Source organism: Pristiophorus japonicus, chromosome 7, assembly GCF_044704955.1.
Source record: "Pristiophorus japonicus isolate sPriJap1 chromosome 7, sPriJap1.hap1, whole genome shotgun sequence".
NCBI classification, from domain to species: Eukaryota; Metazoa; Chordata; class Chondrichthyes; family Pristiophoridae; genus Pristiophorus; species Pristiophorus japonicus.
In genome coordinates, this window is record NC_091983.1 from 249,736,073 (window position 1) to 249,756,453 (window position 20,381).

Sequence of the window (20,381 nt, forward strand, 5' to 3'; positions counted from 1 at the left end):
CTGGCTGTGAAAGAGCTAGTCCCACTCCCTGGCTTTTTCCAGAGAATCCTTCACCTTTCAAGAATTTATCAAATTCCTTTAAAACATTTTCTGCACCCTCCTTGACATCTTTGCTAAAGTGCACTGCCCAGAATTGACCACAATATTCCAGATGGGGCCTAACCAGTGTTTTATAAAGGTTTGACATAACTTCCTTGTTTTTGTACTTTCTGCCTCTGTTTATAAAGCCATATGCTTTTTAACAGCATTCTCAACTTGTCCTTCTTATTCATTATATTATACTGCTGGTGCCACCTCGGGTTTACGGGGAACTTGTGCAGTTGTCTTTTTGTTAGTGTCGATGGGGCACCCCATTGATTTATTTAAAAGAGGCAACTTAAGCTCCACCTGCTCCACAAACTCCAGCCTAAAATAACATGCCGAATGACATCATTAATCAAGCTTAAAGCTCAGAAAGGTCAGACAATCAGCTGCCTGATACTGAACCACTAAAGGAACCGAGAGGAGTGAAAGGCTGTATGACCTCCTCTCCTCCAGTGTGTCATTCTGTGATTATAATCCTGCCTAAAACTGAGACCAGGCCCCGGACCGTGTCTCAGACCCCCAACACTGCTGATTGGTCTATCCCAGACCCCCCCAATTCTGCTGATTGGTCTGTCCCAGGCACCCCCTCCCCCCCCACGACACTGCTGATTGGTCTGTCCCAGATCTCCCTACTCAGCTGATTGGTCTGTTCCTGACCCCCCTACACTGCTGATTGGTCTGTCTCCGACCCCCCCTACACTGCTGATTGGTCTGTCCCTGACCCACGACACTGCTGATTGGTCTGTCCCCAACCCCCGACACTGCTGATTGGTCTGTCCCCGACCCCCCAGACACTACTGATTGGTCTGTTCCCGACCCCCCACTACCGAGGTTAAACTGACTGGCCTGTAGTTTCTGGGTTTATCTTTACACTCCCTTTTGAACAATGGTGCAACATTTGCAATTCTCCAGTCCTCTGGCACCACCCCTGTATCTCTAAAGGATTGGAATATTATGGCCAGTACCCCCGCAATTTCCATCCTCAATTCCCTCAGCATCCTAGGATGTATCCCATCCGCTCCTGATGATTTATCTACTTTAAGTACAACCAGTGTTTCTAGTATCTCTTTATCAATGTTTATCCTATCAAATGTCTCCATGACCTCCTCCTTCACTATGTCTATGGCAGCACCCTCTTCCTTGATGAAAACAGATGGAAATTATTCATTTAGTACCTCAGCCATACCCATGTGTAGGTCTCTATTTTGGTCCCTATTCGGCCCCATCCCTCCTTTAACTACCTTTTTACTATTTATATACCTGTATAATACTTTTGGATTACTTTTTATGTTGGCTGCCATTCTATTCTCATACCCTCTCTTTGCCGCTCATTTTCTTGTTCACTTCTCTTTTTCACTTCTTCACTTCTGCTTTCTACATATAGCATGATTCTCAGATGTATTTGAAACCTGACATCTGTCTTACGCGCTCTTTTCCTGCTTCATCATATTCTCTATCTGTTTCATCATCTAGGGAGGTCTGGCTTTAGTTGCGCTACCTTTCCCCTTCATGGGAACGTACCTCGACTGTACCCAAACTATTTCCTCTTTAAAGGCAGCCCATTGTTTCACTACCGTTCTTCCTGACAATCTTTGATTCCAGTTTATCCGGGCCAGATCCGTTCTCATCCCACTGAAATTGGCCTTCCCCCAGTTAAACGTTTTACTCCAGATTGCTCCCTGTCCTTTTCCATAGTGAATCTAAACCTTATGATACTATGATCACTATTCCCTAAATGTTCACTTACTGACACTTGCTCCACTCATTCCCCAGAACCAGATACAGCAATGCCTCCTCCCTCGTCGGGCTGGAAACATACTGCTCAAGAATGTTCAGAAATACCTCCCCTTCTCTGCCCTTTAGATTATTACGATCCCAGTCTATATTAGGATAGTGGAAGTCCCCCATTATTGCTACTCTATAGTTCTTGCACCGCTCTGTAATTTCTCTGAAAATTTGCTCCTCCATATCTTTCCCACTATTTAGTGGTCTATAGAATACACCTAGTCGTGTAATGGCACCTCTATTATTTCCTAACTCTAGCCATATAGATTCTGTCCCTCCAGGACATCCTCTCTCTCCAGCACTGTAACATCCTCCTTAACCAATACTGCCATACCACCTCCTATCTTTCCTTCCCTGAACAACTTATAACCAGGAATATTTAACACCCAATCCTGCCCTTTGAGCCAGGTCTCAGTTATTGCCACAACATTATATTCTCATGTGGCTACTTGTGCCTGCAGCTCATTTACCTTGTTTACTACACTTTGTGCGTTCACATACATATATTATAGACCTATCCTAGACCATCCTGTATTCTCTCTTAGTTGGACTCCACCCAATACTGCACTATTTCTTACTTTTGTGCTCTCTGTCTCTCTCAATCCCTTGAACAATTTATTTCTCCTTTCTAATGTTACATCTTGGTACCCATTCACCTGCCAAATTATTTAAAACCCTTCCCAACGGCACTAGCAAACCTCCCCATGAGGATATTGGTCCCGGCTCTGTTGAGGTGCAACCTGTCCGGCATGTACAGGCTCCACCTCCCCCAGAATCCGTCCCAGGAATCTGAAGCCCTCCCTCCTGCACCATCTCTCCAGCCACGCATTCATCTGCTCTATCCTCCTATTTCTATACTCAGTTGCGCATGGCACCGGGAGTAATCCAGCGATTACTATCTTTGAGGTCCTGCTTTTTAATCTCTTTCCTAGCTACCTAAAATCTGCCTGTAGGAAATCATCCCTCTTTCTATCTACGTTGTTGGTACCAATATGGACCATGACCTCTGGCTCTTCACCCTCCCCCCTCAGAATGCTCTGCAGCCACTCAGTGACCTCCTTGACCCTGGCACCAGGGAGGCAACGTACCATCCTGCAAGTCACGTCTGCGTCCGCAGAAACACCTTGCTGCTCCCCTAACTATCGAAGCCCCTAATACTATTGCTTTCCGATCTTCTTCCTCCACCCTTTACAGCTGAGCCACCCGTGGTGCCGCAGACTTGGCTCTGGCTGCACTCCCCAGAGGAACCATCAGTCCCAGCAGTACTCAGAAACAAATACTGGTTGGAGAGCGAGATGCACTCTGGGGACTCCTGCACCACCACCTTTTCTGTCTGGCGGCCACCCATTGCCTCTCTGGCTGCACACTCTTAAGCTGCGAGGTGACCACCTCCTGTAACGTGCTGTCCACAAAGCTCTCAACCTCGCTGATGCACCTCAGTGACACCAGCTGCTGCTCAAGATCCGAAACCCGGAGCTCGAGTTCCTCCAGCTGACGACACTTCCTGGACATATGTTTGTCCATGACATGGGAAGCATCCTGAATTTCCCACATGCTGCAGGATGTGCATTCCATGGCACTGAGCTACCCTGCCACGCCTCTATTTTATAGACTATTAACTGCTATACACAAGCTTAAGACTAAGATGCATCTAATTCAAGTTATTAATATATATTATTAACAGTTACTCATTTGACATAGTATTAACAGTTAGCTCCTGCTAACTCCTGCTTGATCCCTAACCAGCTTTTTAACCCCGGCCCCTAACTTAAAGAAAAGTGTGATCTTTACCAACCAATCAGTTACCAGCAATCCTGTGATATCACTCCTGGATTTTCCTTTTTTCGATGCTGCTCTCAGTTTAGATTCTCACTGCTTCCTCGCAGGCCCATGCAGTGCTCGGCCTCCTGATCCCGGTTTATACTTAAGAAATAGGAGCAGGAGTAGGCGATTTGGCCCCTCGAGCCTGCTCCGCCATTCAATAAGATCATGGCTGATCTGATCATGGACTCAACTCCACTTCCCTGCCTGCTCCCCATAACCCTTTACTCCCTTATCGCTCAAAAATCTGTCCATCTCCGCCTTAAATATATTCAATGACCCAGCCTCCACAGCTCTCTGGGGCAGAGAATTCCACAGAAATTCCTCCTCATCTCAGTTTTAAATGGGCGACCCCTTATTCTGAGACTATGTCCCCTAGTTTTAGTTTCCCCTATGAGTGGAAACATCCTCCCTGCATCCACCTTGTCGAGCCTTCTCATTATCTTATAAGATGACCTCTCATTCTTCTGAACTCCAATGAGTATAGGCCCAAACTACTATACCTATCTTCATAAGTTAACCCCCTCATCTCCGGAATCAACCTAGTGAACCTTCTCTGAACAGCCTCCGCTCCAAGTACATCCTTCCTTAAATACAGAGACCAAAACTGCAGCCAGTACTCTAGGTGTGGTCTCACCAATACCCTGTACAGTTATAGCAGGACTTCTTTGCTTTTATACTCTAGCCCCCTTGCAATAAAGGCCAACATTCCATTTGCCTTTCTGATTATTTGCTCTACCTGCATACTAACTTTTTGTGCTTCATGGACAAGGATCCTCTGCACTGCAGCACTTTTTCTCCATTTAAATTATAATTTGCTTTTCTATTTTTTTCTGCCAAAGTGGATAACCTCACATTTTCCCACATTATACTCCATCTGCCAAATTTTTGCCCACTCACTTAGCGTGTCTATATCCCTTTGTAGATTTTTTGTGTCCTCACAAAATTGCTTTCCCACTTAACTTTGTATCATCAGCAAGCTTGGCTACATTACACTCGGTTCCTTCATCCAAGTCATTAATACAGATTGTAAATAGTTGAGGACCCAGCACCGATCCCTGCAGCAACCCACTAGTCACTGTTTGCCAACCGGAAAATGACTCTCTGTTATTTAGCCAATCCTCTATCCATGCTAATATGTTATCCCCAACCCCCTGAACTTTTATCTTGTGCAGTAACCTCTTATGTGGGACCTTATCGAATGCCTTCTGGAAATCCAAATACACCACATCCACTGGTTCCCCCTTATCCACCCTGGTCGTTACATCCTCAAAGAACTCCAGCAAATTTGTCAAACATGATTTCCCTTTCATAAAACCATGTTGACTCTGCTTGATTAAATTATGCTTTTCCAAATGTCCCGCTACTGCTTCCTTAATAATGGACTCCAGCCTTTTGCACTTTTTAATTTGCACTCCGACAGATGTTAGGCTAACTGGTCTATAGTTTCCTGCTATTTGTCTTCCTCCTTTTTTAAATAGGGGCGTTACATTTGCGGTTTCCAATCCGCTGGGACTACCCCAGAATCCAGGGAATTTTGGTAGATTACAACCAATGCATCCACTATCTCTGCAGCCACTTCTTTTAAGACCCGAGGATGTAAGCCATCAGGTCCAGGGGACTTGTCCGCCTTTAGTCCTATTATTTTACCTAGTACTACTTCATTAGTGATAGTGATTGTGTTAAGTTCCTCCCTCCCTATAGCCCCTTGATTATCCACTATTGGATGTTTTTAGGATCTTCTACTGTGAAGATCGATACAAAATATTTGTTCAACGTCTCTGCTATTTCCCTGTTTTCCATTATTAATTCCCCAGTCTCATCCTCCAGGGGACCAACATTTACTTTAGCCACTCTTTTCCTTTTTATGTACCTGTAGAAACTCTTACTATCTGTTTTTATATTTTGTGCGAATTTACTTTCATAATCTATCTTCCTCCTCTCATTTTTTGAGTCATTCTTTGCTGGCTTTTAAAAGTTTCCCAATCCTCTGGCCACCCACTCGTCTTGGCCACATTGTTTCAATTTGATACGATCCCTTATTTCCTTAGTTGGCTTGGATGGTTATCTCTTCTCTTACAGTCTTTCCTTCTCATTGGGATATATTTTTGTTGCGACGAATGAAATATCTCCTTAAATGTCTGCCACTGCTCATCAATCGTCCCATACTTTAGTCTATTTTCCCAATCCACTTTAGTCAACTCTGCCCTCATACCTTTGTAGTCTCCTTTATTTAAGCTTAGGACACTGGTTTGAGAGCCATCTTTTTCACCCTCCAACTGAATTTGAAATTTCACCATGCTATGGTCATTCCTCGAGGATCCTTTACTACGAGATCATTTATTAATTCTGTCTCATTACACCGTACCAGATGGCTGGTTCTGCAATGTACTGTTCAAGGAAGTTATCCCTGATACACTCTATGAACTCTTCCTCAAGACTACCCTGGCCAATTTGCTTTGTCCAATCAGTATGAAGGTATTGCTCATGATTATTGCCGTTCCTTTACAAGCCTCCATTATTTCTTGATTTATACTCCGTCCAACAGTGTACCTACTGTTAGGGGGCCTATAGACTATGCCCACCAGTGACTTTTTCCCCTTATTATTCCTTATTTCCACCCAAACTGATGCAACTGATTCTCGCTGATCCTCACTGCTTCCTCTCAGGCACAAACCCAGGACGAAAGCTGGGACTTTCTGGCATTTAATAAGAACATAAGAAATAGGAGCAGGAGTAGGCCATATGGCCCCTCGAGCCTGCTCCGCCATTTAATAAGATCATGGCTGATCCGATCATGGACTCAGCTCCACTTCCCTGCCCACTCTCCATAACCCCTTATTCCCTTATCGTTTAAGAAACTGTCTATTTCTGTCTTAAAAATATACTCAATGTCCCAACTTCCACAGCTCTCTGAGGCAGCGAATTCCACAGATTTACAACCCTCTAAGAGAAGAAATTTCGCCTCACCTCAGTTTTAGATGGGCGGCCCCTTATTCTAAGATTATGCCCTCTAGTTTTAGTCTCGTAGACCATTGCAGAGGGGGGCGGGGGGTGGTCAGATATAAAGCCATTCGGCCGATCAAACCTCCTTCCAATCCAATTGTAGACCACTCTCCTATTCCCAGCGCACTGCCACGTATACATGTAGCACTGAAAGTGAAACCACAAGGCCCTCTAGTGGGTGGCGGGGCTCCTGGGCCACAGCACATCTTTCTCTTGCTGACTTTTTTAACGCTGCGGCTTTGCATCAGAGTTCCTTTTTCTTTGAGTTGAACAACTGACAAACGCCTGCCCTGGATTTTAAAATCTCCCCACTAAAAATAAACAAACAATTGATTTGCTTCCACCCAACTGCTGAAATTCTTTTGACAGCTGCTCCCCCTCAGGCACGCAGTGTGGTCCACTGTAACTATGTGGTGATCTGTACAGTTAGAGGAATAATGCAGAGGACGGGGTGCCCTGGAGGGCAGAGACAGTTACCTTGGATCACTCTGGGGCACATGATCACTAGTTTCAGAGTGGCACAAAAAGAACAACTAGCGTCTTTCTCCTTAGCGTCTCTAACATAGTAAAACGTCCCATGGTGCTTCACAGGAACGTTATCAACCAAAATTTGACACCAAGCCACATAAGGAGATACCAGGACAGGTGACCAAAAGTTTGGTCAAAGAGCATCTGGTTTAAGGAGCATCTTAAAGGAGGAGAGAGAGGTGGAAGGAATTCCAGAGCATGGGCTGAGTTTTTGTCCAAGGATGGCGCGTCCATGCACAGACCCAGAAGGGGTGAAATTCAACTTCAGTGTGGCTGGAAAACATGTCGCTGGGGATCCGGCTCCCCCCCACCATCGTGTTTCTTTTCCACAATCGCCCCCTCTGTATGGCGAGCAGCAGATCCCTGTCGCCTGTTTTACTGCCCTGCTGAAGTTGTATTTCACCTCCAGCCACTGAAAGGAAAGAAAAGAATAGAAATACTAAACCCCGATCCTTGCCCTTTGATGCCTCTGTTTGATTAACAGTGAGGGGAATCTCATTCAAACATTTCAGGTTGGGCGAGGGGGGATGGGTCTTCATCTGTGCGGAGCCGTGCTGTTACTGTGGCTGGGCCTGAATTTGGTGTAGTTCAGTCAGTGGTAGAAGCATAGAAACATAGAAAATAGGTACAGGAGTAGGCCATTCGGCCCTTCGAGCCTGCACCACCATTCAATAAGATCATGGCTGATCATTCCCTCAGTACCCCTTTCCCGCTTTCTCTCCATACCCCTTGATCCCTTTGGCCGTAAGGGCCATATCTAACTCCCTCTTGAATATATCCAATGAACTGGCATCGACAACTCTCTGCGGCAGGGAATTCCACAGGTTAACAACTCTCTGAGTGAAGAAATTTCTCCTCATCTCAGTCCTAAAAGGCCTACCCCTTATCCTAAGACTGTGTGCCCTGGTTCTGGACTTCCCCAACATCGGGAACATTCTTCCCGCATCTAGCCTGTCCAGTCCCGTCAGAATCTATGAGATCCCCTCTCATCCTTCTAAACTCCAGTGAATAAAGGCCCAGTTGATCCAGTCTCTCCTCATATGTCAATCCAGCCATCCCTGGAATCAGTCTGGTGAATCTTCGCTGCACTCCCTCAATAGCAAGAACGTCCTTCCTCAGATTAGGAGACCAAAACTGAACACAAAATTCCAGGTGAGGTCTCACCAAGGCTCGGTACAACTGCAGTAAGACTGCTCTGCTCCTATACTCAAATCCCATGGCTATGAAGGCCAACATATCATTTGCCTTCTTCACCGCCTGCTGTACCTACATGCCAACTTTCAATGACTGATGAACCGTGACACCCAGGTCTCGTTGCACCCCCTCTTTTCCTAATCTGCCACCATTCAGATAATATTCTGCCTTCGTGTTTTTGCCCCCAAAGTGGATAACCTCATATTTATCCACATTATACTGCATCTGCCATGAATTTGCCCACTCACCTAACCTGTCCAACTCACCCTGCAGCCTCTTAGCATCCTCCTCACAGCTCACACTTCCACCCAGTTTAGTGTCATCTGCAAACTTGGAGATATTACACTTAATTCCTTCTTCTAAATCAGTAATGTATATTGTAAGGAGCTGGGGTCCCAGCACTGAGCCCTGCGGCACTCCACTAGTCACTGCCTGCCATTCTGAAAAGGACCCGTTTATCCCAACTCTCTGCCTCCTATCTGCCAACCAGTTCTCTATCCACGTCAGTACATTACCCCCAATACCATGTGCTTTGATTTTGCACACCAATCTCTTGTGTGGGACCTTGTCAAAAGCCTTTTGAAAGTCCAAATACACCACATCCACTGGTTCTCCCTTGTCCACTCTGCTAATTAGACCCTCAAAAAACTCCAGAAGATTCGTCAAGCATGATTTCCCTTTCATAAATCCATGCTGACTTAGAACATAAGAAATTTAGAATTCAGCAGAGGAGGACTAAGGGTTTAATTAAGAGGGGGAAAAACTTGCACCGATCGTGTCATTGCTTTCCAAATGCGCTGCTATTTCATCCTTAATGATTGATTCCAACATTTTTCCCACTACTGATGTCAGGCTAACCAGTCTATCCTTTTTGAAAAAGTGGTGTTACATTAGCTACCCTCCAGTCCATCGGAACTGATCCAGAGTCGATAGACTGTTGGAAAATGATCACCAATGCATCCACTATTTCTAGGGCCACTTCCTTAAGTACTCTGGGATGCAGACTATCAGGCCCCGGGGATTTATCGGCCTTCAATCCCATCAATTTCCCTAACACAATTTCCCGCCTAATAAGGATATCCTTCAGTTCCTCCTTCTCACTAGACCCACTGTCCCCTAGTACCTCAGGAAGGTTATTTGTGTCTTCCTTCGTGAAGACAGAACCAAAGTATTTGTTCAATTGGTCTGCCATTTCTTTGTTCCCCATTATAAATTCACCTGAATCCGACTGCAAGGGACCTACGTTTGTCTTCACTAATCTTTTTCTCTTCACAAATCTATAGAAGCTTTTGCAGTCAGTTTTTATGTTCCCGGCAAGCTTCCTCTCGTACTGTATTTTCCCCCTCTTAATTAAACCCTTTGTTCTCCTCTGCTGAATTCTAAATTTCTCCCAGTCTTCAGGTTTGCTGCTTTTTCTGGCCAATTTATATGCCTCTTCCTTGGATCTAACACTATCCTTAATTTCCCTTGTTCCTCACGATTGAGCCATCTTTTCTGTTTTATTTTTACTCCAGACATGAATGTATAATTGTTGAAATTCATCCATACGATCTTTAAATGTTTGCCATTGCCTATCCATCGTCAACCCTTTCAGTATCATTTGCCAGTCTATTTTAGTCAATTCACGCCTCATACCGTCGAAGTTACCTTTCCTTAAGATCAGGACCCTGGTTTCTGAATTAACTGTGTCACTCTCCATCTTAATAAAGAATTCTACCATACTATGGTCACTCTTCCCCAAGGAGCCTCGCACAACAAGATTGCTAATTAGTCGAGAAAACCATCTCTAATTCACTCCAAAAAATCCTCCTCCACCGCATTGCTACCAGTTAGGTTAGCCCAATCGATATGTAGATTAAAGTCGCCCATGATAACTGCTGTACCTTTATTGCTCTGGAATTCCCTCCCTAAACCTCTCCACCTCTCTACTTCTCCTCCTTAAGATGCTCCTTAAAACCTACCTCTGTGACCAAGCTTTTGGTCACCTGTCCAAAATAACTATTTAATGAGTTATGATCCGGAATGCACTGCCTGATAGGGTGTTGGAAGCAGATTCAATAATAACTTTCAAAAGGGAATTGGATTAATACTTGATTGGGAAAAAATTGCAAGGCTGTGGGGAAAGGGCAGGTAAGTGGGATGAATGGGATTGCTCTTTCAAAGAGCCGGCACAGATATGATGGGCCGAATGGCCTCCTTCTTTACTGTATCGCGCTATGATTCTATGATAGTGGTTCAGTTCAAATTTTGTTTGATAAAACTCCTTTGAAGTGCTTGAGGATGTTCTACGATAAAGGCGTTATATAATGTTGTTGTACGCGAGTAGATTTATCTGTGACTGTTGAATAACATCCTGCGGAAGCTGGCGACTTTAGTCGTGGGACCGTGGCTTGTTCCTGCTCACAGTTGACTGTATGTATTGCCTTGTCTGCTTCGAAGCGGCCTGGGTGCCTGCTCCCATGTAGCCGTGATTGCAGGTCTGTCAGTACCCTCAGCGGCACGAATCGGATTGGACGGTGCACTGGTTAGTGCGAGCACAGCCAGCCCGAGAGACATGACAGTTATTATCTAATCTATGTGATGTAGTCAACAGAACTCAGCCAGTGTGTGAAAGTAACACAGCTAAATACGGCAACTGTAACTGAGAGGATGATCAGCTGCTGCAGCACGACTCTGAGTGAAGTGATGGGAGGTTGATGAATTATGTATCTGGGTGTTTTAATGAACAGTGTCTGGTAAACAGGCTCGTTTACTTCCTCAGTAATTGAAGCTGTGATGCGGCGGATGTAACTTTTTTGTTTTGACAGAGCAAACCAAAGATCTGTTTTCGTTCCCAGGTCACTGCAGCTAGGTGCCGCCTAACTCCCCTGTACTCTTGTCTCCTTAATTCATATTCAGCCAGAACTCCAGATATCAGGCGGGTTAGCACAAAACCAGCAACAGTGAATTTCCAGCCCCTTTTACACTTTGACCAATTTTCTTTTCCATTGAATGGAGGTTCCTTTCAGTCTTTCTTTCCAGAGTGATAGCTCAGATAGCTCAGATGAATACGTGGCTTGAGCAGTGATGCAGCAGGGAGGGATTCAAATTCCTGAGGCATTGGAACCGGTTCTGGGGGAGGTGGGACCAGTACAAACCGCACGGTCTGCACCTGGGCAGGACCGGAACCAATGCCCTAGGGGGAGTGTTTGCTAGTGCTGTTGGGGAGGAGTTAAACTAATATGGCAGGGGGATGGGAACCAACGCAGGGAGACAGAGGGAAACACAATGGAGACAGAAGCAAAAGACAGAAAGGAGATGAGTAAAAGTGGACGGCAGAGAAACCCAAGGCAAAAAACAAAAAGGGCCACTGTACAGCAAAATTCTAAAGGGTCAAAGGGTAATAAAAAGGCAAGCATAAAAGCTCGGTGCCTCAATGCGAGGAGTATTCGGAACCCAGGAGAGGGCTCTGAGCTAGTTAGAGTGGGTGAGAGCTCAGATGAACAGGACCCCAAGAAAGAATGGAAAATTCAGGAGGCAACAGAGTAGCACTGGGGTAAGTGTAAACCACAAGGTGATAGGAAGGGACAATATGTATGAATATAAAGGGGCTGCAGGAGGGGTCAAAACTAAAAATCATGGTTTAAAAACTAGTATTAAAACACTCTACCTAAACGCACGCAGCATTCGAAATAAAGTAAATGAGTTGACGGCACAAATCATTACAAATGGGTATGATTTGGTGGCCATTACAGAAACGTGGTTGCAGGGTGGCCAAGACTGGGAATTAAACATACAGGGGTATCTGACAATTCGGAAAGATAGGCAAGAAGGGAAAGAGGTGGGGTAGCTCTGTTAATAAAGGATGATATCAGGACAGTTGTGAGAGATGATATTGGCTCTAATGAACAAAATGTTGAATCATTGTGGGTGGAGATTAGAGATAGTAAGGGGAAAAAGTCACTGGTGGGCGTAGTTTATAGGCCCCCAAATAATAACTTCACGGTGGGGCGGGCAATAATCAAGGGAATAATGGAGGCATGTGAAAAAGGAATGGCAGTAATCATGGGGGATTTTAACCTACATATCGATTGGTCAAATCAAATCGCATGAGGTAGCCTTGAGGAGGAATTCATAAAATGCATACGGGATTGTTTCTTAGAACAGTATGTTACAGAACCTACAAGGGAGCAAGCTATCTTAGATCTGGTCCTGTGTAATGAGACAGGAATAATAAACGATCTCCTAGTCAAAGATCCTCTCGGAATGAGTGATCACAGTATGGTTGAATTTATAATGCAGATTGAGGGTGAGGAAGTTGTGTCAGAAACGAGCGTACTATGCTTAAACAAAGGGGACTACAGTGGGATGAGGGCAGAGTTGGCTAAAGTAGACTGGAAACACAGACTAAACGGTGGCACAATTGAGGAACAGTGGAGGACTTTTAAGGAGCTCTTTCACAGTGCTCAACAAAAATATATTCCAGTGAAAAAGAAGGGTGGTAAGAGAAGGGATAACCAGCTGTGGATAACCAAGGAAATAAAGGAGAGTATCAAATTAAAAACCAATGCGTATAAGGTGGCCAAGGTTAGTGGGAAACTAGAAGATTGGGAAAATTTTAAACGACAGCAAAGAATGACTAAGAAAGCAATAAAGAAAGGAAAGATAGATTGCGAAAGTAAACTTGCGCAAAACATAAAAACAGATAGTAAAAGCTTTTACCGATATATAAAACAGAAAAGAGTGACTAAAGTAAATGTTGGTCCCTTAGAAGATGAGAAGGGGGATTTAATAATGGGAAATGTGGAAATGGCTGAGACCTGAAACAATTATTTTGCTTCGGTCTTCACAGTGGAAGACACAAAAACCATGCCAAAATTGCTGGTCATGGGAATATGGGAAGGGAGGACCTTGAGACAATCACTATCACTAGGAGGGTAGTGCTGGACAGGCTAATGGGACTGAAGGTAGACAAGTCCCCTGGTCCTGATGAAATGCATCCCAGGGTATTAAAAGAGATGGCGGAAGTTATAGCAAATGCATTTGTAATAATCTACCAAAATTCTCTGGACTGTGGGGAGGTACCAGCGGATTGGAAAGCAGCTAATGTAACGCCTCTGTTTAAAAAAGGGGGCAGACAAAAGGCAGGTAACTATAGGCCGGTTAGTTTAACATCTGTAGTGGGGAAAATGCTTGAAGCTATCATTAAAGGAAGAAATAGCGGAACATCTAGATAGGAATAGTGCAATCAAGCAGACGCAACATGGATTCATGAAGGGGAAATCATGTTCAACGAATTTACTGGAATTCTTTGAGGATATAATGAGCATGGTGGATAGAGGTGTACCGATGGATGTGGAGTATTTAGATTTCCAAAAGGCATTCGATAAGGTGCCACACAAAAGGTTACTGCAGAAGATAAAGGTACGCGGAGTCAGAGGAAATGTATTAGCATGGATAGAGAATTGGCTGGCGAACAGAAAGCAGAGAGTCGGGATAAATGGGTCCTTTTCGGGTTGAAAATCGGTGGTTAGTGGTGTGCCACAGGGATCGGTGCTGGGACCACAACTGTTTACAATATACATAGATGACCTGGAAGAGGGGACAGAGTGTAGTGTAACAAAATTTGCAGATGACACAAAGATTAGTGGGAAAGCGAGTATAAGGACACAGAGAGGCTGCAAAGAGATTTAGATAGGTTAAGCGAATGGGCTAAGGTTTGGCAGATGGAATACAATGTCAGAAAGTGTGAGGTCATCCACCTTGGGGAAAAAAAAACAGTAAAAGGGAATATTATTTGAATGGGGAGAAATTACAACATGCTGCGGTGCAGAGGGACCTGGGGGTCCTTGTGCATGAAACTCTTTTGAGTTCCTTGTGCATGAATCCCAAAATCCTAAAAAGTTAGTTTGCAGGTGCAGCAGGTAATCAGGAAGGCGAATAAAATGTTGGCCTTCATTGTGAGAGGGATGGAGTACAAAAACATGGAGGTCCTGTTGCAACTGTACAGGGTATTGGTGAGGCCGCACCTGGAGTACTGCATGCAGTTTTGGTCACCTTACTTAAGGAAGGATATACTAGCTTTGGAGGGGGTACAGAGACAATTCACTAGACTGATTCTGGAGATGAGGGGGTTACCTTATGATGATAGATTGAGTAGACTGGGTCTTTACCCGTTGGAGTTCAGGAGGATGAGGGGTGATCTTATAGAAACATTTAAAATAATGAAAGGGATAGACAAGATAGAGGCAGAGAGGTTGTTTCCACTGGGCGGGGAGACTAGAACTAGGGGGCACAGCCTCAAAATACGGGGGAGCCAATTTAAAACCGAGTTAAGAAGGAATTTCTTCTCCCAGAGGGTTGTGAATCTGTGGAATTCTCTGCCCAAGGAGCAGTTGAGGCTAGCTCATTGAATGTATTCAAATCACAGATAGATAGATTTTTAACCAATAAGGGAATTAAGGGTTACGGGGAGCGGGCGGGTAAGTGGAACTGAGTCCACGGCCAGATCAGCCATGATCTTGTTGAATGGCGGAGCAGGCTCGAGCGGCTAGATGGCCTACTCCTGTTCCTAATTCTTATGTTCTTATGTGACCTTCCTATTGGACGATACTGTACAGTGAGTTCCTGTGGGCCTGTAGCCAGCCTGATACTGTACAGTGAGTTCCTGTGGGCCTGTACCTAGCCTGATACTATACAGTGTGTTCCTGTGGGCCTGTAGCCAGCCTGATACTGTACAGTGAGTTCCTGTGGGCCTGTACCCAGCCCAATACTGTACAGTGAGTTCCTGTGGGCCTATACCCAGCCTGATACTGTACAATGAGTTCCTGTGGGCCTATACCCAGCCTGATACTGTACAGTGAGTTCCTGTGGGCCTGTACCCAGCCTGATACTGTATTGTGAGTTCCTGTGGGCCTGTACCCAGCCTGATACTGTACAGTGAGTTCCTGTGGGCCTATACCCAGCCTGATACTGTACAGTGAGTTCCTGTGGGCCTGTACCCAGCCTGATACTGTATTGTGAGTTCCTGTGGGCCTGTACCCAGCCTGATACTGTACAGTGAGTTCCTGTGGGCCTGTACCCAGCCAATACTGTACAGTGAGTTCCTGTGGGCCTGTACCCAGCCTGATACTGTACAGTGAGTTCCTGTGGGCCTGTACCCAGCCTGATACTGTACAGTGAGTTCCTGCGGGCCTGTACCCAGCCAATACTGTACAGTGAGTTCCTGTGGGCCTGTACCCAGCCTGATACTGTACAGTGAGTTCCTGTGGGCCTATACCCAGCCTGATACTGTACAGTGAGTTCCTGTGGGCCTGTACCCAGCCAATACTGTACAGTGAGTTCCTGTGGCCCTGTACCCAGCCTGATACTGTACAGTGAGTTCCTGTGGGCCTGTACCCAGCCAATACTGTACAGTGAGTTCCTTTGGGACTGTACCCAGCAGGAGCCCATTCCCTTCCTGTGGTGAGAAGAAGGACATGATATTGCAAAGGTTAATGCGATAGCGAGGTGATTTTGAACATTCGTGGTTTTTGACTGTCCTGTGAATTCCATCTCATTATCACTTTCTGGGTTGCAATCGCAGCAGCAACACATCTTCAGTCTTCAGTTTTATTGTGTTCCTAACACAGATGAGACTGCACACAGGCAGGTTAAAGTAACAGTGACCTCAGTCTTTATTAAGACACTCCAGAGTGAGGAACAGGCCTTAGGGGCCAGCTTATATACAGTGCTCCCAAGGGATGCTGGGATCCCTTGGGACTTCAGGGATGCGCTCCCTGGTGGTGGAACATGGGAGTGCATGCTTTACAGATACACAACATCACTCCCCAGCCAAAGTCACAGTGAAAACTATTTACAAGGTGAGGCGGTTGGGAGCCTTTCTTTCCCTGGTGGACCGCCTCGGTACAAATGTCTGTTCTGGTTTGTTGGCTGTGCCCTTGCTGGGCTGGCGTGTTGTTGGCCCTGCAGGGCTGCTAGGTGAGCCTGGCCTTGCTGGGCTGTTGGACGTGATGGGTTCAATTTCCTGGTCTGGAGTGGTATCGTTGATCCTTTGGGTGTGTGTTGTGGGCTCGAAAAAGGTGGTGTCTGCTGTGGGTTGTTCAGGGCAGTCTGTGAACCGCAGCCTCGTTTGGACCAGGTGCTTTCTGAAAATTTATCCATTGTCAAGTTTGACTACAAACACCCTACTCCCTTCTTTAGCTATCACCGTGCCCACGATTCACTTGGGACCATGTCCATAGTTTAGCACATACACAGGGTCATTCAGATCAATTTCCCGTGACACAGTGGCGCGACCATCGTTTACATTTTGTTGCTGCCGCTTGCTCTCTACCTGATTATGTAGGTTGGGGTGAACTAGCGAGAGTCTGGTTTGAAGTGTCCTTTTCATGAGTAGCTCAGCCGGGGGCACCCCTGTGAGCAAGTGGGGTCTCGTGCGGTAGCTGAGCAGTACTCGGGACAGGCGGGTTTGTAGTGAGCCTTCTGTGACTCGATTAAGGCTCTGTTTGATGGTTTGTACTGCCTGCTCTGCCTGCCCATTGGAGGCTGGTTTAAACGGGGCCGAGGTGACATGTTTGATCCCATTGCGGGTCATGAATTCTTTAAATTCAGCACTGGTGAAACATGACCCGTTGTCACCAGTATGTCAGGCAGGCTGTGGGTGGCAAACATGGCCCTCAGGCTTTCAATGGTGGCGGTGGCGGTGCTTCCCGACATTATTTCACATTCAATCCATTTTGATAAAGCATCCACCACCACCAGGAACATTTTACCGAGAAACGGGCCGCATTGTCGACATGGATCCTTGACCATGGTCTGGAGGGCCAGGACCACAAACTTAGTGGTGCCTCTCTGGGCGCGTTGCTCAACTGAGCACACACACTGCATTGCCGTACACAGGACTCTAAGTCAGAGTCGATACCGGACCACCACACGTGGGATCTGGCTATCGCTTTCATCATTACTATACCCGGGTGTGTGCTGTGGAGATCTGAGATGAATGTCTCCCTGCCCTTTTTTGGTCGCACTACGCGGTTACCCCACAACATGCAGTCTGCCTGAATGGACAGCTCGTCCTTTCGCCGCTGGAACGGCTTGATTCGCTCTTGTATTTCAACGGGGATGCTGGCCCAGCTACCATGCAGTACACAGTTTTTTACTTGTGACAGCAGAGTATCTTGGCTGGTCCAAGTCCTAATTTGGCGTACCGTGACAGGTGATTTATCATTTTCAAACACTTCCATGACCATCAACAAGTCTGCGCGCTGCGCAACCATCAACAAGTTTGCAGGCTGCGCCATTTCCACCCTGTGGTGGGCAATGGTAGCTTACTGAGAGCATCCGCACAGTTCTCGGTGCCTGGCATGTGGCGGATGGTATAGTTATACGCTGATAGCGCGAGTGCCCACCTTTGTATGCGGGCTGAGGCATTAGTATTTATCCCCTTGTTTTCAGCGAATAGGGATATGAGGGGCTTGTGATCGGTTTCCAGCTCAAATTTGAGGCCAAACAGGTATGATGCATTTTTTTTACCCCGAACACACACGCTAATGCCTCTTTCTCAATCATGCTGTAGGCTCTCTCGGCCTTAGACAAGCTCCTGGAGGTATAGGCGACAGGTTGCAACTTCCCCGCAACGTTAGCTTGTTGTAATACACACCCGACTCCGTACGACGACGCATCACATGCTAGCACAAATCTTTTACACGGGTTATACAATACAAGCAGCTTGTTGGAGCATAAAATGTTTCTGGCTTTCTCAAAAGCAATTACTTGGTTTTTTCCCCATACCCAGTTCTCACCTTTACACATAACACATGTAGGGGCTCTTAAGAGGGTGCATAACCCAGGTAGGAAGTTACCAAAATAGTTGAGGAGTCCCAGGAACGACCGCAGCTCCGTGATGTTCTGTGGCCTGGGCGCGTTCCTGATAGCTTCTGTCTTGTTTCCAATGCCTGGCTCAAAAAGGGAAGGAAATTTGTTTAGAACCTGGGTACATGAGGCCTCATCGACATGTGAAAGTGCTCGGATGTCATCCCAGTTCCAGCGGATTTTGCCCAGCCAGCTCCTTCCAAGCAGTGCACCGTGCCCTTGTAGGTGACCTTGACCATGGCGCTGCCCAGGACAGTGATAAGCTCTTTGGTATACGTTCTCAGTTTTGTGTGGATGGGGCTCAGGGCTGGTCTGAGTGCCTTGTTGCACCACAGTCTCTCAAACATCTTTTTACTCATGATGGATTGGCTAGCGCCAGTGTCCAGTTCCATGGCTACGGGTAAGCCAATCAATTTTACATTTAGCATTATAGGTGGACATTTCGTCCAAAATGTGTGCACCCCGTGTACTTCAGCATCTGTCTCCTCTCTCTGAGGCTCAAAATTCCTCTGCCACGTGGTGGTTAGCAGGTTTTGCAGAGCTTGCAGCTCGTTTGCAAGGTCATTGGAGGTGCCCAATTGTTCCACAGCTCTTGCAAACATACTCTTTGAAGCAGCATCAATAGGCTGAATGGAAGCCTCCACAACGCCAACAATGTGTGAATTGCCTTGCATTCATCCTTTGTTGCGGACTCTGAGTCACCTGGGTCACCTGAGGCCTGCTGGCAGTTGCGGACTCGTGGTTTCTGCCCTGTACATTTCTGCTCGCAAACACAGTTCCAGTTAATTTATGAACATTGCTCGCACTTGTGTGCTGAGAGATTTGTTTGGTGTTATCACTGGTGGACATAAACGCCTGTGCTATCGCAATGGCCTTACTGAGGGTCGGTGTCTCTACAGTCAAAAGTTTTCGTAGTATGGTCTCGTGGCCAATGCCCAGTACAAAAAAGTCTCTGAGCATTTGCTCCAGGTAGCCATCAAACTCACATTGTCCTGCAAGTCGCCTTAGCTCAGCGACGTAGCTCGCCACTTCCTGACCTTCAGATCGCTGGCACGTGTAGAACCGATACCTCGCCATCAGCATGCTCTCCCTCAGGTTAAGATGCTCCCGAACCAGTGTACACAGCTCCTCATACGACTTATCTGTGGGTTACACCGGAGCCAGAAGATTCTTCATGAGGCTATAGGTCGGTGCCCCTCAGACCGTGAGGAGGACCGCTCTCCTTTTTGCAGCACTTCCTTCTCCGTCCAGCTCGCTGGCTACAAAGTACTGGTCTAGCTGTTCGACATAGGCTTCCCAGTCCTCACCCTCCGAGAACTTCTCCAGGATGCCCACAGTTTGCTGCATCTTTGCGTTGGATTCGTGTACTCGTCGCCAGTTGTTGTGTTCCTAACACAGATAAGACTGCACACAGGGAGGTTAAAGTAACAGTGACCTTCGTCTTTAATAAGACACTCCAGAGTGAGGGACAGGCCTTAGGGGCCAGCTTCTATACAGGGGATGCGCTCCCTGGTGGTGGAACATGGGAGTGCATGCTTTACAGATACACAAGAAGTTTAACTTTTCTTCTAACACAATGTTCAAAAATACTTTCTCTGTAGAAACACCAAGAAGCCCCTGAGTCAGACCGATGAATCGCACATTCTCATCAACGCGGTAAAGGACGCAAATCTGCCCAAATTCCTGGCAGAAGACGTCCCCTTGTTTGGAAACATTCTGGCGGACCTGTTTCCGGGACTGACTCCACCCAAAGAAGAAACCGTCCGGCTGCAGGTAATGTCCCGACAGTAACCTAACCGTACGTGTCCTGAAGTCTCACCAACCTCTAACCCCCTGCCTGTTATGTCTATAATGTACATTTTGAATGACTCCACGAGGTAATGTGTTGTACTCAAATGTGTTGTAGTGACCTTGGTCCTTTATTTCAAACTCCAGAGTGCTGTATCAGCATGGTGTGCAGCCTTTTATACAGCCCCTGCCACCAGGGCAGGAAACCCCCGGTCTCCACCAGTTGCACCCTCTCGTGGTGCCAGCATGTATTTACACAGTGTAAACCTTATTGAAAGTACATCAGGTAAACCAGTCCCCATCTTATGCAATCACACAGTGAC

General features: G+C 46.2%; 1 protein-coding gene across 1 annotated transcript in view; it reads left to right on the plus strand.

Moving 5' to 3' along the window:
• LOC139266717 (dynein axonemal heavy chain 6-like) overlaps positions 1-20,061 on the plus strand; it is a 580,613-nt gene extending 560,552 nt beyond the window's left edge. Inside the window, exon 36 of the mRNA XM_070884303.1 lies at positions 19,872-20,061. Coding sequence (XP_070740404.1) covers positions 19,872-20,061 — 190 coding nt within the window. The remainder of the gene's footprint in view (positions 1-19,871) is intronic.
• Positions 20,062-20,381: the final 320 nt, after the last annotated feature.